The following is a 24,987-nucleotide window of genomic DNA, read 5'->3' on the forward strand; positions in this document are numbered from 1 at the left end:
GGCTGCCCGGCCGGGGCGAGGCGGGCGCCGCCGCGATGCTGCGAGGCGGACGGCGCGGGCAACTCGGCGGGCACCGCCGGGCTACGGGGCCGGGCAGCCTGCTGGCCTGGCTGATGCTGGCATCTGCGGGCGCTGCACCCTGCCCCGATGTCTGCTGCCCCCACGGCCCTTCGGGGCTGCGCTGCACCCGGCCTGGGGCCCTGGATAGCCTCCGCCACCTGCCAGGCGCCGAGAACCTGACGGAGCTGTGAGTGTCTGGCGGGCGAGGGGGCGCGGGGAAAGGCGGGCATAGCAGTGCCCCGTGGGCACGGGCTCGCCGCTTGCTTGCTGTATCAGGAGGGGCTGGCGCGGCGGGAGGCTGATACCGTGCAGCCCGCGGCTGTGCCTCCGCTGCCCTGGCAGCCTCCGCAGTTACTGCCTGGAAGTTGGGCTCAGGGCAGCTGCGGTGCTCGCTTCGAGGAGAGGAAAGGGGGCTCTCTGTGGACCAGATCTGAGAGAGCCCAGCCTTCTAGAAACCGCTTTCTGGAGCTCAGCCAGGAGTCCACCCTCTGCCCTATGCAGGGGGCGGTTATCTGCAGAGACACCCACCCCCCCCCCCCCCCAGTTTGGCATCCTCACCATCTCCCTTTTCCAGGGAGAAATCAGCCCCCTCCCCCTTCCTTGTCATGACCAGGCAACACCAATTCTCTCTGGAATTGGGAATTCAACTGGAATAGGTGGGAGGCGCTGAGGAGCCATAGCTTGGTGGTTGAGCTCTCTTCTTCCCACTTCCACCATCTCTTGTCCACACCGCCTCTTGATTTGGATGTGGGAAATGAGAGCCCCACCTGGCTTCCCTCTCCCCACCCCATCTCCCTCACCACCCTTGTCTCCCTACTTTGGGCAGGGAGTCAGGGGCCTTGCTGAGAGACTCTCCTCCCTTCGGGACCGGAAACGAAGAGGAATCTCCAGCATTTGCAGTACTCTGACATCCTGCAGTAACTGGTTACAAAATACTCAAGTACTTTTTAGCAGCGGGTGAAACCTAAGGGAGTATTCTGTACTTACTGGCCTAGAGGTACTCAAGCATCGCATGGTGGCGGCTGGAAAATACTTGAGTATTCTATGTGGCTGGCGTGGCCAGCAAGACTTCTAGAAGAAGAAAGGAACTGCTAGAATATTCTCCTCCTGTGGCCTGGGGTTAGCGAATGGGCAAGGAGCCCTGACCTCATGTATGACAGGCTGGAAGGTATCTGAGGCAGGGGCCATCGATGTCTGGAAGTGACTTGAGCAGCCTGCAATAATTGGCACTGAGTTTCGTGGGTATCTTGTGGTAATTAACAGGAAGGTACTTGATCTCTCTCCCTAATGGCCCTAGGGAGATGAGGAGGCAAGATGGCCTTGTCTTGGTCTGGACCTAGGTTTCTGCATGATGGGAGGGGGCCTGAGGTCCAGACTGCCACCCCCAATCCCGTCCATTCATCACTCTGGGCCTTCAAAGCAGGGCCCAGGCTCCTGAATGTTCCCCATCAGCGCTCTCTTTTCCTGATTCCCTTCCGAGCCCCTAGTAGGTCCAGCTGGGGGAGGGGGTGGTGGGAAGTGTGGACAGGTTGGGGCTGGGGGGGTGGGAGGCATGCAGGGTCGTGAGCTGAGCTGTCACTCTGGGTGGGGCGGCAGTCTAACCCCTGCCGCCGCCTGCAAGGTCCCCTCCTCCTCCCTCACCCGCAGAGCTAACGAGGAGATAATGGACTCGAATAGACAGATTGATTATGAATCCAAACGAATGAGGCAGCTTTGAGCACCATGCCTGACAGTTTGCACACCCCCAGCCACACTACTTCTCACCCCCTCCCGGGGTCCCTATAGCTCTAGGTCCTTTGGGCAGGGGCTGGTGGGGGGGTTGGCAGGACAGAGACCTACACTCTCAGAGTCACTGGAGTTTTACTCCCTAGACCTCAGGGGACTGAGGACCTGATGCCTGGCTGTCCTGCAGGGGCCAAGTCTGGGAAGGGCTGGCGGGGAGGGGTCATTCAGGCTGGTCCTGGTTCCCACAATTGAGGAAAGTACAGGGTAGAGGGGGAGATTTCTGAGAACAGGCAGTGAGTCAGGGGCCCCTGTGTGTGTTGGGGGCGGGCCTGACGTGCCGCTGCAGGGCAGCTGACTTCTCAGGAACTCCCTGGCGTGCCAGATCCAGAAGCTGGACAGGGCCTGGGACGTCAGAAATCCCACAGCCCTGCATGCCTGCTTTTACTTCTTTCTTTCTCTTCTCCCCATCTTGCTTTCTCTGGCTCTCTGTGCTTATCTACCTGTCCCTCTGTCTCCCTTTTCTTATCTGTCTCTCTCCTTGCCTGTCTCTGTCTCTGTGTCTCTGCCAGTCTCCTCCTGTCAGTTCTTCCTCCTAGGTGTCCCTGTTTCGCTACCTCTTTGTTTTTCTGCACCCTGCTCCCCACCCTCAGCCTTCCCATTGCCCTCTCACTGTGAAACACAGCCACTTGGTGCCTCTCCACCGTCCCCAACTCTGACTCCCTCCTCTCATTGCCCCTCTCCTCCTCCCTGGGACCCTCCTGGGGCAGGGAGGGGCTCAAGGGGTCCCTGACTGACAGCCTCTATGCCTGTCACTCGCTTTGCTGAAAGATGGGGGGGGGCGATGGAGGGGTTGCTTCTTGAGTGTGGGGAGGGACCAGCTTTGAGGGGGAGAGGGTGGGGTGTGTGTGTGTGTCTGTGCGTGTGCGTGTGCACAGCAGTATGGGTGAGCCCAGACGGTGGCCCCTGAGTGGTGTGTTTGGGAGCGCATATTTACATGGCCACAGGGCTTCCTTTGTTCTGGGTGGGGCAGTGGCAGGGATGAGCGTAGGCGCTTTGTGGAAGCAAGCGTTTCAGCGTGACCCCCTATTGCTGAGCGTGTGCAGGAGGGGCTCTGTGTTTAAAAGCAGAACGCCAAGCTGCAAATGGACTTGTGTGTGTTTATGAATGTGAGTATGCCCACACATTCTCACGTGTGTGTGCATGTGTGTGTGCGCATGAATGTTATGCAGCTATGTTTTTCCCCGTGGGATAGCGTGAGCATGCACACGGGCACACCTGTGGGTTCATGCATGCATGTGTAGGCGTGTGTGAGGAGATGTGTCTCTGTGCATATGTTTACACATCTGTGTGTGTGCATGCTTGAGTGTGTGAGAGTGTGCATGTGTGATGGTGTGAGGATGCATGCATGGGACGATATGGCTGTGTGAGGTGGTGGGTCTCCATGCCTATGAGGATGCATGTGTGTGGGCATGCCTGTGCATGTGTACGCGTGTAAACAGGTTTTTGTGTGACTGGATGCATGTGTGCACACGCGCATGTGATTGGGAAGGAGGGAGGTGGGTGGGCGTGGGAACTCGAGCGTGGGCCTGCGCCCCTGTGACTCCCAACCCCTCTCCCCACAGCTACATCGAGAACCAGCAGCATCTGTGGCAGCTGAAGCTCAGTGACCTGAGGGGCCTGGGGGAGCTGAGAAACCTGTGAGGGGCTCCACATAGGGCCTGGGGGACCAGAGGGTCAGGGAGGGCTCAAGGGGCCCGGGAGGGGCGTGGGAGGACCTGAGAGGCTGAGGATGGAGGGGCTGGCTGGTCAGTGAGCCCAGTGGTCTCAGGGGTCCAGGGTGGCTGAGAAAGCTTTGAGGAGGGCAGGGAGGGGTCCAGGGCTCGGCACTGGGGACTGGAGGGCTGGCATGGGCAGAGAGTGTGACCCAGGGGAGCTACGAGCCTCGGTGCTGATCCTGCTGCACCCTCCCCAGCACCATCGTGAAGAGTGGTCTCCGTTTCGTGGCGCCAGATGCCTTCCATTTCACTCCTCGTCTCCGTCGCCTGTGAGTGGCCAGGGCTGGGCAGAGGGGGGTGAGAAGACACCTAGGCTTGGGCGGCTAATGGGCTTGGCCCTCCCCTGGGAACTGTTCTGAGGAAGGCCCCAGCCTGGTCAGGGAAGTCGTTCCACCCATTCTCCTGGGGCCTTCTTCCCATCCACTTCAGGGATGGCGGTGCCCTCAGCTCCCACCCCTGCCAGCTGGAAGGTCCTTCTTGCTGTCTCACTTCCATGCTTCATGCTACAGGGGCATTTCTCATAGGTGCCTGCCTCAGTTTTCTTCCCAGGGCTCAGATACACACCAGTCCAAAGGGAGCAAGGACGGGGAGCAGGGCTCCGGGTTCTGGCCGGGACTCTATCTCCCACCTGCTCCCTGGCCCCTGGGAGCCACTCGGTGTACTCCCTTGGGAGTCACAGCCACCCCTTCCGTAGAGGAGGGGGAGGGGCAGGGGTGGGCAGGAGAGACCCTTGGAGTCCCTGGCAGCCCCTCTGAGGGTAGGAGTTCAGCTCCTCCTTCTCACCACTGGCAGGTGGAGAGATGGGAAGTGTGGTGGGAACCTGTCATTCAGAGTTGTGCTGGGTACTCTAAACTCTCTGTGTCCGTGATTTAGCAACAACGACAGACAAAATGCGGTGATGTTACCTCACTGACTGTGTACTAGGGCTTCAGTTAAAAATGCGTACTCAGTGACACCTCACGATACTTAGGTCAGCGAATCTTCGCAATCAACCTGGTGAGAAAGGTAGTGTCATCTCCATGTTATAGATGAGAATTCTGAGAATCAGACGTGTTCAGCGTCTGGGCTGAGGTCACGCAGCTGTAAGTGGCAGGACAGAGGCACACTCAGCTCTGCCTGGCGCTAAAGTGGGTAGCCTTTGTGATCCCCGTGTGGAGGCTACTCTCCATCTCAGCCTCCACAAACTGAAAGACAGCTAGGCAAGGGGAGGGGTCAGGGCAGGCCCCTCAGAGGCAGAGGGTCCCAGGAGTGGCAGCCTGGTGCAGGGCGCAGAGTACTGGAGCTGGCCCTCACCCAACTCCCCTTCTCCATCTCTACAGCTAGGGGGCTGGGGGCCTGGGGTCCCTTGCAGCCAACTTTCCTTAGTCCCTGAGGAGGGGAAGGAAGGAGGAGTGGGGAGGGGAGCTGAGGAAGGACTCTGAGATCCTCTCACGGCATCCAGCAGGGGGCAAAGGATTGTGGAGGCCCCGTGCCCCCCCCCTCCTCCTCTTCCTCCTCCTCCTCCTCCTCCTCCTCCTCCTCCTCCTCCTCCTCCTCCTCCTCCTCGGGCCCGGTCCTGGGCTCTGTGGGCAGGCAGCACAGATGGAACCCCTGCCCCCAGCTGGGGCCTCAGCACTTTGCCAGCTGGGGCCAAGGCTCCGGGAGGGGGAGCGGCTGTTCCCTCGGACCACCCCGCCTCCCTGGGGTCTGGGGAGGGGTTTAAGTGGGGTTAACCCTTGTTGTCCCAGGGAGAAGAGCGGGACTCAGAGAGCCTAACCAGTCCCCCCTCTCCAGTGACTCGCCCAGCTAGTTCTAGTTGCCAGGGCTGGGGTCGGGGAGCCAGATGTCAGCTTCCTCCTGGCTCCTCCCCTCCCTCACACTGGGTCAGAGCGAGGTCGCTCGCTCACAGGGTCTGTCTGCTCTGTCTCAACTCCCGCAGGGATCTGTCCTTCAATGCTCTGGAGTCTCTCTCCTGGAAAACCGTCCAGGGCCTCTCCCTACAGGAACTGTGAGTGTGAGGACTTCCAGGGGCAAGAGCAGCAAGTGTGTGTGTGTGTGTGTGTGTGTGTGTGCCCTCGGGCACTTGAACCTCTGTGTGAAGGTATGTGTCGCTGTGTCTGCGTGGAACTTTGGGGGGGTGGGGTGTTCTCTCTGGGGACCGCGTGTTTGGCTGTCCATATGCATGCTTGTGAACCCCCCATCGAAGCAGAAGCTGCAGGCCCAGCCATTGAGGTGGTGATTGCCCTGGGCACACTTGGGGTGGGGGGTGGAGAGCTGGCCTGGACAACTGATTGCGCGTGTGCTTGGGAGGCGGGGTGCTGGCGTGGTTCTCGGGGCCTGTGCACACGGGCACATCCGCCCACGGTGCTCATGGGATGGGTGGGACGGCAGTGGTCCATGTATGTTTGGTGGGCGCCTCAGGCCTCTGGGTCACCCCGGAAGGCTGTGCCCTTCTCTCCTTGTCACCCTACTTGGAGCCCTCACCTGGCTTGTCACCCTGGGGAGCCCAGGTGAGGGAGTTCCACGTAGCCCACAGCTGGCTGTCTTTGACTTTCGGCATTCTATTTCTTTCAGCAGTGTCTTGTGAGGGGGGTCCATGAGAGGAACTTCTCCCGTCTCCCCACTCCTTCACCTCTAGACAGTCCACCCTGCTGTCTAACTGCACTCCCTCTTGCTGTAGTACTTCCTTCACATCTGCCCTTCCCCTGACTCTCTTGGTGTCCCCCACACCCACCAGAGTCCTGTCGGGGAACCCCCTGCACTGTACCTGTGCCCTGCTCTGGCTGCAGCGCTGGGAGGAGGAGGGGCTGGGCGGAGTGCGGGAACAGAAGCTGCAGTGTCCCGGGCAGGGGCCCCTTGCCCTCATGTCCAACACCAGCTGCGGTACGTGCTGGAGGTGGTGTGAGGGGCTGGGAAAGAGCACCATGCTTGGGGAGAGGGCATTGGGCAGGTCTCAGGGGGTGAGCCCTGAAGAGGGGCTGGGAAACGGACATTGGCAAGAGCTGGGGGAAACTGAAGGTTGGGGGGCAGGAGCAGGGGCTCTGAGGAGGGTGGGAGAAGGAGCACCGCCCTTGAGCGGGGCTCGGAGGCCACTCCCAGCTCTAACGCCCCTCGGGCATCCTGGGCCACCAGGTGTGCCCACGCTGAAGGTCCAGATGCCCAATGCCTCCGTGGACGTGGGGGACGACGTGTTGCTGCAGTGCCAGGTGGAGGGGCAGGGCCTGGAGCAGGCCGGCTGGATCCTCACGGAGCTGGAGGAGTCAGCCACGGTGATGGTGAGAAGCCCTCCACTGCCCGTGCCCCCATGCCCCCCTCCTGATTCGAGGCCTGCACCGAGCACAGGAGACAAAGACAGGGAAAGAGAGACAACAAATAAGAAGCACATAAAGGGTGAGGGATGGACAGAGAAGGTTTAGACCCCTGGGACTAGGCCTTGTGCTGCTGGGCAGCCGCAGGCAGGCACATGCCCTCAGGCCAGGCCCTGGCCCAGCAAGGACCCCAGGCTCCACCGATCCGCCACAACTTAGGTCCCCACTCTGGGATCAAGGTGCTGGCCACAAGAGAGAGGGTCACAGAGCCCTCACATATTGGAGCTGAACAGGGGAACCCAACAGACCAACTCTCCCATCCACCTCATTTCTAGATAAGGAAACTGAGAACCAGGGACGGGGCGCAATATTTGTGGTCCTGCACCCAGGCCAGTTCTTGGGGGCCTTTCGGTCATTTTCTGGAGACTCTGGAAGCAACATCCTCTTGAGTGTGTGATGAGCATATTAATAAAGGAGGCACAGGTCTGGTTCCAGCTCTCTCACTAATTAATTCTTGGAGTGACTTTTGGAAAAATCCCTCAATCTGCCTGCACTTTGGTTTTCTTATCTGTCAGCTGAGGAGGTAGACATGATGGCCTTCTGATGTCCTGCCTGCCTCTGGGCACTCTCTGGCCTCTATCTCTCTTATCCAGATCGGTCTTTGGGCATCTTCCCAGGTCTTGCCCTTTGTCCTCAGGCTGGCGACGGGCAGCTGAGAGTAGCTGTAGTTGACTCAGGAGGCATCACGGACAAGGTCAGCAGGGGCCGACGTTGGGCTGTGCCCACCCAGAAAGCTGGCCCCTCACGGGTGGACACAGAGGGTCCAGTCCCTGGAAGGAGCTGGGTCAGTGAAAGCAGGGGTGTGGTGTTCAGTTTGGAGGCCCTCGCTTTGGGAGGGGAGTCAACCCCAGAATTGCGGGTGGCCCCTGGAACAATATTGAAGGAGGAACCACTGGACCCCTGAGCAGGGGGTCCAGACATGGTGGAGGGACCACAAGCCACTGAGTGGTTCCTCCTCTCCCAGAGATCAAAGCCACTGAGAGTGAGTAATGGAAAAGGGGACAAGGCAGAAACAAGAGGCTGGGCATGACCATCTGTGGAGAGACTTTTGATAAGCTATCTGTTTTGGGAAGTTGCAGGTTTTTGCTTTTCTCTTTGGGAGCTTTACATGTTTGCTACCACTTCTGTTTTCTGGAGACTTCCTATAGAAAAGCCATACCCTAACTGGGTTAAATGGAGGGGAGGGGAGGGGAGGCTGGTCCCCCTCAGGAGTGTGAAGGGTGGCAGAGCAGCTCAAAGGGAAGAGTTCATGGGACGCCATACCCCAGGGTGACTTGGAGGAGATGGGACAGCCGAGAGAAGCTTAGGGCAGGGCTTCCCCTTGGGGTGGCTGGAACCCAGCCCTTGCATAGGAGGCTGCAGAGCTCTTCTGGAATCTTTGAACTCACATATTCCAATGGAAGCCCAGAGAAACTTCACCTTTCGTGGTATTTATTCAAAGGATTCCACATTTACAAAATTTCCAGATAAATCAGATTTGTCCACTACTTCATCTATTTTCATCATTTTATGAAAATAGCTTTCTAAGATGTCAAAAGATCATTTTGTTTACCTCTTCAGCTTACAGAATAAGAAAATCTTGGTTCAGCAAGATTAAGAATTGTCTTAAGGCCATATAATGTTCATGGTGTCTTAGGAAGAGAATCTGAATCTGATTCAGTCTTTTGATGATGATTCAGAACCAAGTCACTTAGCTTCTCTCTAACTTCACTCTCTTTTTCCATCTGCCAAAGGTAGTCATCATGATTCTACCGTTGCTTCTAACTGCTGCCCTGTTACCAGCACCATCTCTTTGTTTCTGATCTCCCTTGGGCTGAGACTAAGTTTCTTAGAACTATGTGTAAAACAAGAATGAGTAGGTGGTGAGGTCCTAGCTGGTTTTCCAATTAGTTGTGCATATTTAGTACTTGGGATTTGTGACATCTATTTAGCTGTTTAGATGGTGGTTTTATGGCTTGGGGTACTTTGTGCCTATTTTGAGGTTATTGGTTGTGTTCTAGATTTTTCAGATCATTAAACAAATGATCCAGGAGAATCTGCAAACAAGCTCTAAAGGAGGGCCATTCTCTGCTATATTCTCTCCCACACCTTTTTCCTTCCCCTCCCTCCCAGCCTTCCTCCCTTTTCCATCTGGGCCAGAGGGGCTCCCCAAAGACATCAGCTCCAGCCGCCCTGCCTCCAATCCCAAGCCAGCTGAAGCTTTTCTTGATTTTCCCCTTTCTTCTATGACCCAGCAATCTGGGAGTCTGCCGTCCTTGGGACTGACCCTGGCCAATGTCACCAGTGACCTCAATAGGAAGAACGTGACGTGCTGGGCGGAGAATGACGTGGGCCGGGCTGAAATCTCCGTCCAGGTCAACGTCTCCTGTGAGTCCCAATGACTGCCCCTGCGCCCACTCCCATCCCTTCTTCCCTGAAAAGAGGATGTGAGCGTGGGGGGCTGCAGGAAAGGGGTGGGATGTGTGTGTCCACAGCTGCTCCCTCCCAGCTGTTTCCAGATTCCCATGAAAACCTGATCCTTTGAGGGAAGTCCTGGGGGCTCGTCAAGGCCAGAGGGACGGAGATGGATTTCTTTTTGGCCCCTGCCCAAGTCTTGCTACCTGAAGCCCTCAACACCAGCTGCCTGCCCGTTCTCACTGCTCTGCTGTATTTCCTCATGTCCGTTCCTCCTTAGAACTTTTGCCCTACATCCTAGTTTTATTTTTTTAATTTTTAATTAATTAATTAATTAATTTATGGCTGCGTTGGGCCTTAGTTGCAGCACGCGGGATCTTTCATTGCAGTGGGTGGGCTCTTCATTGCAGCGCGCTGGCTTCTCTCTAGTTGTGGCCCGGGCTTAGTTGCCCCTTGGCATGCGGGGATCTTAGTTCCCCCACCAGGGATCGAACCAGCAACCTCTGCATTGGAAGGCGGATTCTTAACCACTGGGCCACCAGGGAAGTCCCTACATCCTAGTTTTAAAAGAAGAAATTCCCCATCTAAGTTCCTCTTTAGGCTTACTGCCTAATTTTCCTAGGTCTGCCACAAATTATTTAAAATCTTCTATGTTATATAAATTTTTCTTCTTGTGAAACAACATACATAGATATGTACATAAAACATATACACCTTAAACAGTAATTATTCTTACCAGCAGTTCAGAAGACACTCTCTTCCTCTCCCCATTCAGAACCCCGTCCTTCTCCTCCACCCCATCCTGACTTTTATGATAATCATTTCCTTGCTTTTAAAAATAATTTTACACATGTATGCTTCCCTACCAATATGGTTGAGTTTTGTCTGTTCTTGTACATTATATAAATGGAATCATACCTCGTATTATTTTGTGTCTAGTTTCTTCTGCTCAACATTATTTTTTTTTTAAGATTTATTTATTATTTATTTTATTTATTTTTGGCTGCGTCGGGTCTTAGTTACGGCATCTTAACGGGATCTTTGTTGAGGCATGAGGGATCTTTCGTTGACGCGTGCGGGTTTTCTCTCTCTAGTTGTGGCACGCAGGCTCCAGAGCGCTTGGACTCTGTAGTTTGTGGCACGCGGGCTCTCTTGTTGAGGTACGCGAGCTCAGTAGTTGTGGCGCATGGGCTTAGTTGCCCCGCGGCATGTGGGATCTTAGCTCCCTGAGCAGGGATTGAACCTGCGTCACCTGCATTGTAAGGCAGATTCTTTACCACTGGACCACCAGGGAAGTCCCTCAACATTATTTTGTAAGATTTGTCTACGTTAATGGGAGTAACTATTAGTTCATTCAGTTCACTGCTGAGTAGTATTCCATTGCATGAGTGCTGGCTGGAATTCCAGTATCAATTGTGTGTGTGTATGTATGTATATATATATATATATTTTTTTTCTATTATTGAGGGGCTTTTGCTTCTTTCAGGTTGGGTCTATTTCAAACCCATATGTTTTTTCAAAAAGTTTTTAAACTGTATATATATATATATATATATATATATATATATATATATATATATATTTTAATATATATATATATATATATATTTGTCTGTTTGATGTTTAGGCCCCCTTCCCGATCTTCTTAGGCTTGATTACACTTAATTTTTCTAGATCCCTCATCCAAAAGACTCCATGTCTAATTTCCATAAGCTGGTACCCTACTTCTCTAGGACTGTTACTTATTTTCTTTAAACCCACCACTTAAGTTTTTTTTTTTTTTTCAAGGAATTATTTATTTTTTGGCTGCATTGGGTCTTTCTTGCTTCACGCGGGCTTTCTCTAGTTGCGGTGAGCAGGGGCTACTCTTCGTTGCCGTGCGCGGGCTTCTCATTGCGGTGGCTTCTCTTGTTGCGGAGCATGGGCTCTAGGCACACGGAGCTTGGGCTCTAGGCACACATGGGCTTCAGTAGTTGTGGCTCGCGGGCTCTAGAGCGCAGGCTCAGTAGTTGTGGCGCACGGGCTTAGTTGCTCCGTGGCATGTGGGATCTTCCCGGACCAGGGCTCGAACCCGTGTCCCCTGCATTGACAGGCAGATTCTCAACCACTGCGCCACCAGGGAAGCCCCACTTAAGTTTTTTAAGCTTGAGTTTTATATACCTGCTGCCTGATTTATTTAAGATTTACTGTCAGCTTTCTTCAAAACGTCTCTCCTTATGAATGGCTTAGAGCCTGCTGACCAGTTTGTCTTAGGCCTACCCCCTGATTTCCAGCTGTACACTCCCACCCCCACCTAGGCTTTGTCAGGTCTGCAGCTGCTTCCGGACTCTCTCTGTCCCCTCTCTGGCCCGCAGTCCCCGCCAGTGTGCACCTGCAGCCAGCGGTGGAGCAGCACCACTGGTGCATCCCCTTCTCCGTGGACGGGCAGCCCACGCCCTCTCTGCGCTGGCTCTTCAATGGCTCTGTGCTCAACGAGACCAGCTTCATCTTCACCGAGTTCCTGGAGCTCGCAGCCAACGAGACCGTGCGACACGGCTGCCTGCGCCTCAACCAGCCCACCCACGTCAACAATGGCAACTACACGCTGCTGGCTACCAACTCCTTGGGCCAGGCCGCCGCCTCCGTCATGGCCGCCTTCATGGACAACCCTTTCGAGTTCAACCCTGAGGACCCCATCCCCGGTGTGAGGGCCACCCTGAACCCTGCCCCCTCTCCCTGGGTTCCACCTGGGTACAGATCCAGGTGTCCAGGGATGCCTGGCCCACTTCCTGCTGTGATCCTGACCTCAGAAGTTGGAGTGCCTGGTCTTGGACAGAAAGGAGCCTGGGGTTCTGGTGTCCAGCTCTGCGCTGTCCTCCTTGCCCCTGCTTCCCCCAAACCCCAGGAGTCCTGAACCCCTGAGCTCTTCCATTCACTTGGGCTGGCTGAAGAGAGAGCCACGCACCAGGGCATCCCTGGCCCAGCTGGAAAAGGGCCACGTGCATCTTCTCCCTTGAGGTCCAGCAGCTCCACCTCCCCATCCCACCCCCACCCACGAAGGGATGAGTCCCAGAGGGGGAAGGGGACGCACTGCTCTCTTCCCCATCTGATTGCTTTCTCTCCTCCCTCCTGCTGCAGTCTCCTTCTCGCCAGTGGGTGAGTAGCCCAGGCTGGAGGGCAGGTTCTGTCTGGTCCCTGGAGCTGCGGCTGGGGCAGGGGGTACAGTTAACCTGATCTTTGAGGGGTCAGCTGGGGCCAGGGTGGGGAGTCGGTAGAGGAGACACAGTGTGTGCCAAAGCCTATCCTTCCTGCCCTGTGTCCCCATAGACACCAACAGCACATCCGGAGACCCAGTGGAGAAGGATGAAACACCTTTTGGGGTGAGCATGGGAAGTGGAAGCTTGTCCAGGACTTTAGGATCAGGAGGCCGGGCTAGAGGCTCATCTGCATGTCATTTCTGGTCAGAGCACAGAGATCAGTAGAATCTGGCCTGAGCTTAATCAGCCCCCTTCACAGCCGTGACTCGGGGGCCCCAGGGGAGGAGGAGGCAGGTCTGGGGGCCTGGCTCTGGGCATCTATGCAGGATGGAGAAACAGTTTGCTATGGGGGAGCTCTGAGAGTGCAGACAACCCCCAAATCTGACCACCCCACACCCTCAGGTCTCCATGGCTGTGGGCCTGGCTGTTTTTGCCTGCCTCTTCCTTTCTACGACGTTTCTTGTGCTCAACAAATGTGGACGGAGGAACAAGTTTGGGATCAACCGTGAGTTGGGAGGCTGCAGAATGGCTGTCTGTCAGTCTGTCCGTCTGGCTTTGTTTCCTGCTGGCTCTTCCCCACTCTGTCCTCTCTGTGGGGGCCTGTGCACACGTGGAGTTCTACAGAGTGTGTGTTTGGGGTATACGAGGACTGGCTATGGGGCTTGTGAATATGAGCGTGTCGGTGCTGGAGCCGGGGTAGTTTCAGAGGTAGCATCTGCTAATTGGTGGCTGGATTGTAGTCAAACACTAAGTGGGTCTGGGAGGTCTGGGCTCTGCGGGGGGTGGGGGCAGTGGGGGAGTTCTCTGGTGGCCCACAGGGCCTGGTGTTGGACAGGAGCCAGACAGAGAATGGCCATAGTGCCTCCCCTTCCTCCTGCCTGCTGTCTTGCTTCCTAGCTCTTCTGTTCCGCCCGTGCAAGCTATGAGGTGGGGTCGCCTGGCACGCTGCAACCTGACAGGAGCTAGAGTGTGTGCCTGGGCTGTGACCCCGCCATGTGACTGTGTCTCCTCCCCAGGCCCCACCGTGCTGGCTCCAGAGGATGGACTGGCCATGTCCCTGCATTTCATGACATTGGGTGGCAGCTCCTTGTCTCCCAGCGAGGGCAAAAGCTCTGGGCTCCAAGGCCACATCATTGAGAACCCACAGTACTTCAGTGATGCCTGTGAGGGGCTGGGTCAAGGGTGCGGGCGAGCCTGTGTGTGTGTGTGTGTGTTTGTACGTGTGTGTGTGCATGTGGAGAAGCCCCTGTGTGCCATTGCTTTTGCCCACCCCAGGCCTGAACAAGCCTTCCCTCCCACCCCGCTGCCACCCATGTCCACATCATGTCATGGGGCTTGGTGAAGGTGTGAAGGCTCAGTGTCCATCCTCCCCTTTGCCTGGCACCCCCTGTGCAGAGCACAGCCCTGCTGGACAGTCCTGTCCTTGCCCCTGTCCCATCCTTCCCAAGACTGGGGCTCTTGTCTGATCCTGCAAGCCCCCCCGCAGGTGTTCATCACATCAAGCGCCGAGATATCGTGCTCAAGTGGGAGCTGGGCGAGGGCGCCTTTGGGAAGGTCTACCTAGCTGAGTGCCACAACCTGCTGCCTGAGCAGGACAAGATGCTAGTGGCCGTCAAGGTAAGACCTTGGCCATGCGATATTGCTGGCCCGGGCCCCCCTCCCAGAGCACCATCATTCCAGGGTGGGGTGCTCAGGCTGGTGGGTGGGAGGCTGGGGTCTGGCATGGTTCACGACTTGGGGGTGGATGGGTCACCTTGGACGTGGGGAGGTCAAGGCTGGGCCCCCACCCAGGCCCGTCCCCGCCCCTACCATTCCAGGCGCTGAAGGAGGTGTCTGAGAGCGCCCGGCAGGACTTCCAGCGGGAGGCCGAGCTGCTCACCATGCTGCAGCACCAGCACATCGTGCGCTTCTTTGGCGTCTGCACCGAGGGCCGCCCGCTGCTCATGGTCTTTGAGTACATGCGGCATGGTGACCTCAACCGCTTCCTCCGGTATGAGGGCCTGGCCCTGGCGCTGGCCCCTGGCCCGTCGTCCCTTCCCTACAAGCACATCCCTGCTTGTCTGCTGAACTGAGGGGGGTGGGACACCAAGAAGGAGTAGGAAGGCCCTGTCCGCGAGGCAAATGTGAGGCAAGTGTGTGAATGTGAGGAGAGTCCGTGCGGAGGACAGAGCGGCAATGTCAGGGAGGTTGCATTAGCAGAAGTCACGAGCTGAATCTTCAGGATGGGTGGGCTTTGCAGAGACTGTGTGTGTGCACGTGCGTGTGGCACACAGAAGCCAGGCCTGTAGGAGGTGGCAGTTTTGATAACTACGATAACAGCAATAACAGACATTTATCAGGCACTTTCCACGCTCCAGGCACTATGCTATATATTTTATAATTCATTCTAATTATGACTGTATGTGCTTATACATATATGTCTGTATAATAATGTAAATGTATATTTATTTTTCATAGTCTCCTAGCATATATGGCAATTTATACTTGAAGAAAGTTACCAAAAATTCGTTTCTTTGGCTTTGGACAGAACAACTCTGATATGTTAACTAATTTGTACTGATAATTTTAATAACTTCAAGAAATGTACCCATTTCTCAGATGAGGCTTAGAGAGGTTAAGTGACTTGCTCAAGGGCACACAGGTAACAAATGGTCCAGGGAGATGTGACCCCAGGCAGAGCCCTGCTCTCAACCCCTGACTGTGATGGTCACATATTCCCTTCGTTGCGTCCTACTCCGATGAGGTGGACCCCCTGTGAGGTTGGGGCCGTGTGAGGCAGGGAAAGGGCCAGGGTTTGGAATCAACTGCGACTTATTAGCTGCGCCTATTTTGCCAAGTAGATTTCCTCTCTGGCCTCAGTTTCCCTACCAGTAAGAGGGACAACGTGGGACTGTGGTTCTGGATGAGTGTGCCTGTAGAGCTGATGGTAGTGATTTGGTCTCCAAACATCCCTTTGGGAGTGACAGGTCATTCATGTAGCCAGGCTGCAAAATTCAGCTGCAAGAGACTCCAGAGTCTGAGCTTATCTTGAGCATGGGTAGGAGCCAATGGAGGATGTGGAGCGGGAAGGAGGTGAGGGCAGACCTGAGGTTAAATGTGGAGGTGAATTGGCTCAGAGGAACCCAAGTCAAGAGGAGGCCAAAGAGGAGCCCTTCCCCTTACTCACTAGATGCAGTGTGGGCTCTGTGCTAGGGACCGGATGCAAGCCAGGATCCATCTGGGGTCCAGGATGGAGGAAAAGCAGCTTTATATAGTGGATAGAGCACGGGTAAACCAAAGGAGGGAAACATGAAAGCTCCTAGATGAGTCTAGAAGACTTCCCCTAGGAGGGGCCATCTATTTCTCCTCGCCTCTGGGCCTCTACCTCTGCCTGGTACACTGGGTCTCCTTCCCAGCCCCTTCACCCACCCCTGTCCCCGACCCCTTCAAGTGGCTTACCCACCTCCCTTCCCAAGGGCTTGAGTGTCAGTTTAGATGTCTCTTCTTCCAGGAAGCCTTCCCTGACTTCTTCCATCCCTACCCTGAGTGCCCATCAGGTGCCCCCCACACTGCACTGCTGTAACCTGTTTATCTGCATCCTACCCTCCACTGTAGCTCTGGTGCTTGGCACATTGGAGATGTTACCTGGAATAAGTGAAGAAATAAATTGTTGAGGAGAACGTTGGCCAGTAGGAAAGGGCAGTACTGACAAAACCATCAGTCAGACAGCTTCAGAAGAAGGAATATTTGGGGAATGGAGATGAATGATCGGGGAATGGAGATGAATGATCAGGGACTGGTCTGGAGGGATGGCTGTGGGGAGGAGGAGGGCTTCCTGGAAACCTTTGGAAGGAAGGCTGGATACCGAGGGCAAAGGTGAGAGAGACAGGAATCAAGGACGACCACATTTCAGGCTCACAGCCTGAATGGGTGGGGGATGTTCCCTTCACTGAGGCAGGGGCAGGCCTGGGGGAAGATGCTGAGCACCTTCGCAAGGGCTGAGTCGGAGGTGTACCCGGGCAAGAGATGTAGGGGCCAGTGGGCAGCTCCAGTGGGCTTGGAGTTCAAGGGTGCTGCCTGAGAGGAAAGCATTAATGTGGAAAGTGTGGGCACCAGTGGAAGCTCTAGAGGTGGGGCACACCAGCCGCCCCCCATCCCGGTCCCTCCAGACAGCTGCCTCCCCTGTTCTTTCCTTCCTCTATTCCCTGAGTCCCTTCCGCCACCCCCCAACCCCCAGCTCCCTGGGCTCCCTTCTCTCAGGCTCCTGGGGGTTCTCTCCTCCCAGCCTATCCTTCTCCCTCACTCTTTCTCGAAGGTCCCACGGGCCTGATGCCAAGCTGTTGGCTGGCGGGGAGGACGTGGCTCCAGGGCCTCTGGGCCTGGGGCAGCTGCTGGCCGTGGCTAGCCAGGTCGCCGCAGGGATGGTGTACCTGGCGGGTCTGCACTTCGTGCATCGGGACCTGGCCACGCGCAACTGTCTGGTGGGTCAGGGACTAGTGGTCAAGATCGGCGATTTCGGCATGAGCAGGGATATCTACAGCACCGACTATTACCGCGTAAGTCTTTCACCCCGACCCCTCCCACAGCATCCAAACTGTAGACACGCTAATGCCGAGTCCCCCTCCAGTGCCTGCCCTTGCTGGGCACACCCTCCTCTTCCTCAGGCGGTGTGGTGTCTGAGACTCTCTGGCTCTGGTTTTTAACCCTCCTCCTACCCCCTCGGCCCCCAGTGGAGGAGGCTCTGTCTCCACTATCGCGGAGGGAAACGGCCCCATCGGTTTTTCCCTTTTAGCCCTGGGCCGGAGAGCCACTTCTATTTATTTTTAATGACGGGACTGGGGGCGGGTCTGCGTCAGGAGAGGCTGTCCGCGGTGGGCGCCCGCAGGAGGTGACGCAGCGCCCGCATGCCGGCAGGTGGGAGGCCGCACCATGCTGCCCATCCGCTGGATGCCGCCTGAGAGCATCCTCTACCGCAAGTTCACCACCGAGAGCGACGTGTGGAGCTTCGGCGTGGTGCTCTGGGAGATCTTCACCTACGGCAAGCAACCCTGGTACCAGCTCTCCAACACAGAGGTCAGCCCCGCTCCGTGGGTCATTCCCTGCCGGCCACCCTTTCCCCGCCCCTTCGGGTCCCTTTTTCAGGAAATTCTGTCCCCTTCTGCCCCTCATCCCCCTGCCGGCAGGCCGGGCACCCATCCAGCATCCCGCTGACACTGCTCTCTCCACCCCAACCCTGTTCTTTTCTCACATTCTTCCTTCTCCTATTCTAACTGGCTCCTGGGGGAACCTCAAAGCACTTATAAATGGAGCCCAGACCCCCATCCCTAGCTGCATTTTATAGACCTAGTAGGCATCATCAGGGTGAAAGGGAGAGGCATGGAAAGAGGAACACGATACGAGAGGGCCTGATGCTGCAGCAGGAAGGCTGGAGGTTAGACTGTAAGAAGGACGGTCCTACACCTCCCCTTGCCCTCCTGGCTGGGCACAGGTGTTCCCTCTCCCAGAGCAGCTCCCCCCTACCCGCTCCTTGGCTCACAGCTGTCAGTTTCCATTTCTCCTCCTAATGCAGTCTGCTCCCTGGAGGCTGGTGGCGTGGGAGAGAGGGTTATAGATTTTAATTTTCTCAAGCACTGAGAGAAGGAATGGAATTAGTGCCGCCCATAACCCAAGTCCTCTAATGGCGAGGGAGGGAAGAAGGGGAGAAGAGACTCCAGGCCCTTCAAGTATCTCCCTGCCACAATCCCTCCTTCCTTGGATCCCTTAGCTGCTCTTGCAGTCCTTCCTGGAGTTTAACTTTGATCTTTCCTGCTGCAGTTTTCTTTTAAGAGCAGCTAGGTCCCCACAGAGTGGTACCTACAGAAGAGAAAAAAAGTGGGGTTGCCGTCTACCTTAAAATGCAAGCCAGCCACTTTTCAAGGCCTTTGCCTGCAACCCTGCTCTGTTTTTTGCCCTCTGGAGCTGAGAGATGGAGAACCCTTCCCTTCTTCCATGCAGCCGTCAACACTAAACTGATGGATTTGGCAAATGCCTTGGCCTCTCCCCTTCCTTGGCCCATCTGGCAAGTCTTCCTAGGGTCTGATTCCAGCCCTGGGATACAATTCTACCCCAGCCCAACCCTCCCAGGGTCTCTTTAGCTTTAATCCTTCCACTGCTCAGTGTCAGAGTGGAAAGGAATCTTGGGATTCACTGCATCCTTTCAGATTATTAGTAGCCACGAGGCCCAGACATATCGTATGACCTGCCTTGGGAGCTTCAATGAGGCAGAGGCAGTGCTGGGTCTGGCCTCACTCTCCTGCCCCCAGCCCAGTGTGCCCTCTTCTCTCTCCCTCTGGTGGCCCCAGGCGATCGAGTGCATCACGCAGGGACGTGAGCTGGAGCGGCCGCGTGCCTGCCCACCGGAGGTCTATGCCATTATGCGGGGCTGCTGGCAGCGGGAGCCCCAACAACGCCACAGCATCAAGGATGTGCACACCCGGCTGCAAGCCCTTGCCCAGGCGCCTCCTGTCTACCTGGATGTCCTGGGCTAGGAGGCCGGCCCAGGGGCTGGGGCTGGGTAGCCGGAATACTGCAGCCTGCCCTCAGCAACCCGCATGGCTCCCAGCAGCCCCAGGGTGATCTCAAAGCATCTAACTCACCCTCAGCATGCGGGAGGGGACAGGTGGGGTCTGGGAGCAGAGGATGTCCCTGCTTCTCTAGGCAGGGTTCCGCCATAGCAATTATATTTATTATCCCTTGGCTGTGTCTCTTGCCAATTCTTGGGATGGTGTTGTTCTGGGAGGGGGTTATGGGGACTCAGGTAGGGGGATGACTCTCCGGGATCCTCCCCCCCTCTGCTTAACCTCAACCACCTACCCCTACTGCATGCAGCCGTCACCTCCACCTTGTAGTGGTGGGTTGCCTCCCAGTCCCATGGTCATCTTGTCCGCCTGGCGGTGAGGCAGCCTCAGGTCGAGCTTCCCGGACCTTCAGACCCTAATTGCCTATCTCTGTATTTCACTCAGGAAGGCTGAAGTAGGAGGGATTGAAGTTAGATGTGGAGGTGGACAGGATGGAAGCATTGGTGGGGTGAGTGTTCCTTGTATTGGTGTGCCCAGAACAGAGCAAGCACACAATGCAACAAAAGGTTGAGAAAGAAAAGGGGGGGACAGCTTGCGTATGTGGGCGCATGTGTGCATGAGAGCGCACGTGCGCGTGCATGCGCACGTGTGGGTGTGTGTGTGTGTGTACATGTGGCAGGGACAGGGAAGGAGTAGGATAAAGGAATGGTTGAGGGAAGTAGGACCCCTTGTTCCTTCCCCTCTGTCACTCTTCTCGGCTCTAAGTGCTTTGAGATCCATACCTGGAGGCCAGAAATTGAGCAAGGTGGCTATTTCCTAAGGACCAAGCCATCTCCCCATTCCATTCTGCCCGAGGGAGGAGGTAAGCTCTCCCTTCCCCTCTGTCCCTTGGAACACCACTGGCCCGAGGCCACCACTGGCCCGAGGCTTCTGTCAGCTCCGAGGCTGGGTGAGGTCCCCCACCCCAGGACCTGGGCCCTGCCCCCATCTTCCTTACCCTGGAGCCAGGGAGGAGCAATTTCCTCCCACCCTCAGCCCCATCACTTCCAATCACCTGCCCAGCTCCTGCAATAACCCACGCTCCCCATGGCTCCTCAGGGCTAATGGCGTGACTGTCTCATGTCCCTGGGTGCCCAGCTCTCCCCACCCGGTGATTCAATCTGGGTCTTATCACCCCTAGGCCTAGGCCGATGGTGTCTGCCTCTTGTCCAGGCTGGTTAGTGCTAATGGAGGTCTGACCCAGGGCTGCAGGCTGATTGATGGGGGGGTCTGGTCCTTGAGGGCCAAGTTCAAAGGCCCTCCTCTCATGCCCTGGGCTGAGTGGAGCTGGTGCTGCGCCACCCCCGGGAAGGGAGGGCTTGAGCAAAAGTGATTGGGAGGAGAGGAGGTTGGAACGTGCTAGGAGAGACAGGGTCAGGGGATCAAATCCAACAGGTGAGCCCAGAGACAGTGCAAAGAGAGAGACAATGCAGACAGAGAGAGGGACAGGACCTAAAGATGTGGAGACAGGCTGAGAGACTGTCGAGAGGGTGCAAACAGAGAAGGAGAAAGAGACAGACGGATGGACACAGATGAAGAGACAGAGGCACAGATGAGTGACGTAAAGAGACACAGGTGGCACAAACAGCTGAATCAGAGTGTCCTGGAGAATAGCATGGCCTCCTTGGAGGGTGCCTTCTATCTCGCACACACTCCCATCCTCCCCACCTCCTCAGGCCCCTTGAGCCTGTCTTCAGGGCCGTGGAGGGAAGTGGTACACACTTCCAGCCTTGGAGACTCTGTGGGTAGAGGCGTAGGGGGCCTGGGGTTTGGCCCACACTGAGCATCACTGAAGCAGAGGGGATGGAGGTCAGGTGGCAGAAGGGACCCGCCAGGGCATGTGGAGCGTTACCAAGGTCAAGAGCATCAGAGTCTCAGAGGCTCTTAAAACCACAGCTGGAGGTATTGCTGGAAAAGCTAGACAGGTGAGGTGAGGGGTTCTGGGAACAAGGTTAGGACAGGGAAAGGAAAATGCTGGGAGACTGTGGGAGAGGGAATTGGATAGCTTTCATCGATCTGGGAACAGGAGCTTAAGCCAATGACTTTGATTCCTTCAGGCAATCGGGGCCTGGGGCCTTGTCCTGGGTGGTAAGGAGGGAGCTTGCACCCACTTTGCCAGCTTCATGGCCTAAGAGCCCCCGCAGTCCGTTGCCTTCATTGATGGGCACGTAGATGAGCACATTGACAGGCACACCAGCCTACCCCGCACAGCCAGGCGTGCACGTGCAAACGTGTACACACGTGGCACCTCCCCCCTCCCCGACTCATAACTGTTGGATCCCATTGTCTTTAATGGTGCTCCCCACCACGCCACTGTGACACGTGCCCCGTCCCTGTTAATTACCTCCTGGCTGTGCCAAGTCCATTAACTGCCACACCCACCCCTGCCACACACACACCAGGGGCTAAGCACCAGCTGAGATGAACGCCTGCAGGGGGAATCAATGGAATGGGGCCCTGAGGACCCCATGGGGGGCTGGGACAGGGACAGCCACCTGAGGCTGTGGGGATCAGACATCTGAGTCCCCCAGACCTGGTGTAGTTCCCCCACTACCCCTCCCTCTCAGAGATAGCTGTCTTGGTTGGGAGACACAGGCTCAGATGAGGTGGTGGATACTGCAGGAACACCCAACATTGCGGAAAGAACCCAGAACTCCCCTGTCTAAGGAAGCTTCTGCCAGCATCTCCACAGGGCTCTGGAGAGAAGGAATCAGTGATGCAGAAGCCAGTGTGGCTCCCCAGGGGCCCCCAGCAGGGGGGATGGGCTCTCTACAGAACCCAGGGGTCCAAGCCTTCCAAGGCTGACCCCCTCAGCCTTCCTAACCAGCCTCTGCCTCTTTTCTGTCTGCTCCCTTGGGGGCTGGATTCCCGACAGGAGGGCGGAGCATCTGTTCAGGTTTCCAGGAACAGTGCAGGCAGAGTGCTGGGGCAGCCTGGGTGGAGAATGTCCTGTCCTGTCCTATGTCCCCTTGAACCACCAAGCTAAAGAGAGATCCTAGAGAAATTCCAGACTCCATAGGCCCTGGACTCTCCAAGTACCAGCTGGAGAAAGCCTGTTTTGCCCAATTCCTAACGTGGCCTTAGACAGGCAGTCCAGTGAGAGAGGGGCTGACAGTCCCGGCAGGAGCCAGGACCCAGAAACCCCAACTTTCAGTCTACAGCCAGGCTGAACCACCAGGCAGTCCAGCCCCACCCTCAGAGGGGACTGAGGACTCCACAGCTCCAAGCATCAGTGCCCTCCCAGATTCTCTCTGTCCGGCCCCGCCCCCCACCAGCTCTGACAGACTCCAGTGCTAAGATGGAAAGTTTGAGCAGCTCTGGCTCTGGGGCAGTGGGGAGGAGAGAGACCTGGAACCACGAGATGGAGACAAGACAGGGTCAGAGCTGCCAGAAGAGCCCACTTAGGGGCAAAGACAAGGAGAGAGGGGGCAGCCCGGAGCAGTGCAGAGAAACAAGAGGTGCGTGCATAGGGCATGGAGAAAAAAGCAGAGAGCCCCAGCTTCGGCCCAGAGCCCTGGGGCAGCGTGTTTTACCCTGAGCCCTTGGACCAAGAGGCTCTTTAACACCCCCTCCTACTCAGCTGGGTCACTTCCTCTCTTTCCAGGGCTTGGTTCCCTGGAGATCAAGCTTCTAGAGTCTGCAGCCAGAGTGCCTGGTTCTGTACCTACCAGCTCTGTGATGCTGAGCAATTTACACAGCCTTTCTGTGCCTTAGTGTCCTCCTCTACAAAATGCAGATAATAATAGCACTAATCTCTTAGGGTCATTATGAGATTTAAACAAGTCTCACGTGTAAAGCTTTTCCAATGAGGCCTGGCCTGTGGTAGGTGCTATATAAATGTTTGCTGTTTTCCTTTCTCTCTTTCCTGCACTTCTTCCTCCTTTTCCACCTCCTTCTCTCTATCCTATGACAGGCTTTGAGCACCCCAGTCCCAGGCCTGACCCTGGTCTTTGGGGTGGGATAGGCCAGGCTGGCAGGAAAAATATTTTGGGGGATAGTGTTCACAGAAGAGAAGCTCTTATCCCCTGATCCCAACCACCCTCTCCAGCTGCACCAGCTTCAGAGAGGTCTAGCCTGGCTGTGGAGTGTGTGAGGGAGGAGAGGGCTTCTCTCGCCCTCTGAAACCCCATGGGCTGTGGGTCTCTGGGTACCCCCCAACCGGCCCTGGTGGAGGATGGGCCCTGGGTCTGCAGGGATGGTAGGGCCAGAGCGGCCCCCACTCACCGCCCCATCAACTCCTGTCCCTCAACTCTCTGACTTCCCCCAGTGGGAATTCCCCTCCCGGCTCACCTCCTCTGGGAAGACCTCAGGGATTACGCAGACCTTGGTGCCCCTGTAGGGTGCTTCTAAGGTCACAAATCCTCCCAGACTCTGAGTCAGGTCTCCAGTGTATACATCTAGGAATGGGAAACATGCTTCTGAGGCTTTCTATCCTTTATCCCTGTGGCCTCCCACTCCTGAGTGTCAGGAAGTCTTTCTTGCTGTCTACCCTCCTGCTTCCCACCTGGACCTGAAGGGGTTACTCAGCTCCAGGCCTGCCCACTGCAGGTCCCAGCTGCCTGGGGCCTGTGGTCAGAGCTAATGTAGGAGAGAGTTGGAGGACAAGAGGGGATAAAGTTATTAGCATCTTCATCTTTGAGGGATATCGATTGTCGGGTCTCCAGGCTCGCTTGGTCTTATAATGGGGCTCACGGGGGTGTCGGGAGGGGCTCAGAAAAAATCTCATGAAGCCTCCCCACCCCTTATCCTTGAGTGGGAGCTGGGCTGCCTGGGTTTTCTCAAAGGAAGACATGCAGAGACACAATGTGGGGGACAAGGGCTGAGAGGGAGGCAGAGGGGCTGAGACGGGAGTTAGGGCTTGGTGCCCTGGGCAGGGAGCAGACTGTGGGGTGGGAGCTGGAGTAGACGTGGGCTTGGTTTCAGTTCACTGCCCTTTGCTTTAAGGGGTGTGTGTGTGTGTGTGTGTGTGAGAGAGAGAGAGAGAGAGAGAGGGAGAGAGAGAGAAAAGGCAGGGATCCCTCCTCCTGAGGCTCATACACATTCAGCTGAGGCAGAGCCTCCTCCATTGGCACGTGAATGTTCTGTGATACGTTACCTGCCCCTCTCCAAGCAGCTGACTGAATGTTTCTGGTGTGATTCTGTGTGTGGTGGTGGGCAGCCCCTCCCAGTGGAGTGTGTCGCCCCCTTCCCACCCCCAGGGTGACTTTGGTCCCAGTGCGTCAGGTTTTGTGTTCGTGTGTGACAGTTCCCGTGTGCTGGTTTGTGTAAACTGGGCTCTCTGCCCGCGTCTGTGCAAAGTCTCGCTCCTGACGAAGCCACCAGGGATGTAGGCAGGGGAAGGCGCCGAGGGATCTGACTGCCCACCTCGTCCAGGGGGCCCCTCTTCCAGCCAGAGGTTTTTTAGCTCCAGGCTGACCATGTGCAGGGGTGGCGATGGAACTTAGATGGCAGAGAGACTCCAAGGGGTGAGAGCCTCGGAGAGGGAGATGTGGTGCTGCTGGGGACAGAAGGGCACAATCTCCCTCCCTTCCTTCCGTCCCTCCCTCCGGATTCTTCTCTTCCTCTCTTCTCTTTTCCTTCGGAAGCAGGGAGGAGGGGGGCGGGAGTGGCTTCTTGGGCAGGGGGTCAGACTGTTCCTTTTGCCCCGGAGGAGCTGGCTTCCCCTCGCTGGGCTGGGAGAGGAGGTAATTAATGGCAGGGAGGCCAGGAGGGGAGCGTGTTCAGGGCTAATGTTGGTATTAATCAGGAGCCAGTCCCCAGTGAGGGATAGGATTCAGCTGGGGCACTCGTGTGTGTGTGTGTGTGTGTGTGTGTGTGTGTGTGTCTGTGTGTGTGTGTGTGTCTGTGTGTGTGTCTGTGTGTCTGTGTGTCTGTG

At 56.3% G+C, this 24,987-nt stretch overlaps 1 protein-coding gene across 2 annotated transcripts; it reads left to right on the top strand.

Moving 5' to 3' along the window:
* Positions 1 to 35: 35 nt before the first annotated feature.
* Positions 36 to 19,131, top strand: NTRK1 (neurotrophic receptor tyrosine kinase 1). Of its 2 annotated transcripts, XM_057551403.1 has the most exons (17): positions 36 to 247; positions 3,408 to 3,482; positions 3,758 to 3,829; positions 5,479 to 5,547; positions 6,277 to 6,422; positions 6,672 to 6,814; positions 9,142 to 9,274; positions 11,656 to 11,982; positions 12,419 to 12,436; positions 12,608 to 12,660; positions 12,940 to 13,042; positions 13,554 to 13,700; positions 14,024 to 14,154; positions 14,355 to 14,527; positions 16,832 to 17,072; positions 17,431 to 17,589; positions 18,858 to 19,131. In XM_057551403.1, exons 1-17 carry the CDS (start codon positions 36 to 38, stop codon positions 19,041 to 19,043), a joined length of 2,388 nt encoding a protein of 795 aa, XP_057407386.1. In that variant the 3' UTR covers positions 19,044 to 19,131. The 2 variants fall into 2 exon arrangements, with proteins under 2 accessions (XP_057407386.1, XP_057407390.1); XM_057551407.1 differs by lacking the exon at positions 12,419 to 12,436.
* Positions 19,132 to 24,987: the final 5,856 nt, after the last annotated feature.

This window comes from Balaenoptera acutorostrata, chromosome 1 (assembly GCF_949987535.1).
Source record: "Balaenoptera acutorostrata chromosome 1, mBalAcu1.1, whole genome shotgun sequence".
In the NCBI taxonomy this organism is placed as follows: Eukaryota; Metazoa; Chordata; class Mammalia; order Artiodactyla; family Balaenopteridae; genus Balaenoptera; species Balaenoptera acutorostrata.

What these genes read in the sequence shown, in the direction of transcription:
- NTRK1 (XM_057551403.1), top strand. Translation starts at nt 36, where the DNA reads ATGCTGCGAGGCGGACGGCGCGGGCAACTCGGCGGGCACCGCCGGGCT. An exon ending in GGCCTCTCCCTACAGGAACT is followed by an intron (nt 5,548 to 6,276) that starts GTGAGTGTGAGG and finishes CACACCCACCAG; the next exon opens with AGTCCTGTCGGGGAACCCCC. An exon ending in AGGAGTCAGCCACGGTGATG is followed by an intron (nt 6,815 to 9,141) that starts GTGAGAAGCCCT and finishes TCTATGACCCAG; the next exon opens with CAATCTGGGAGTCTGCCGTC.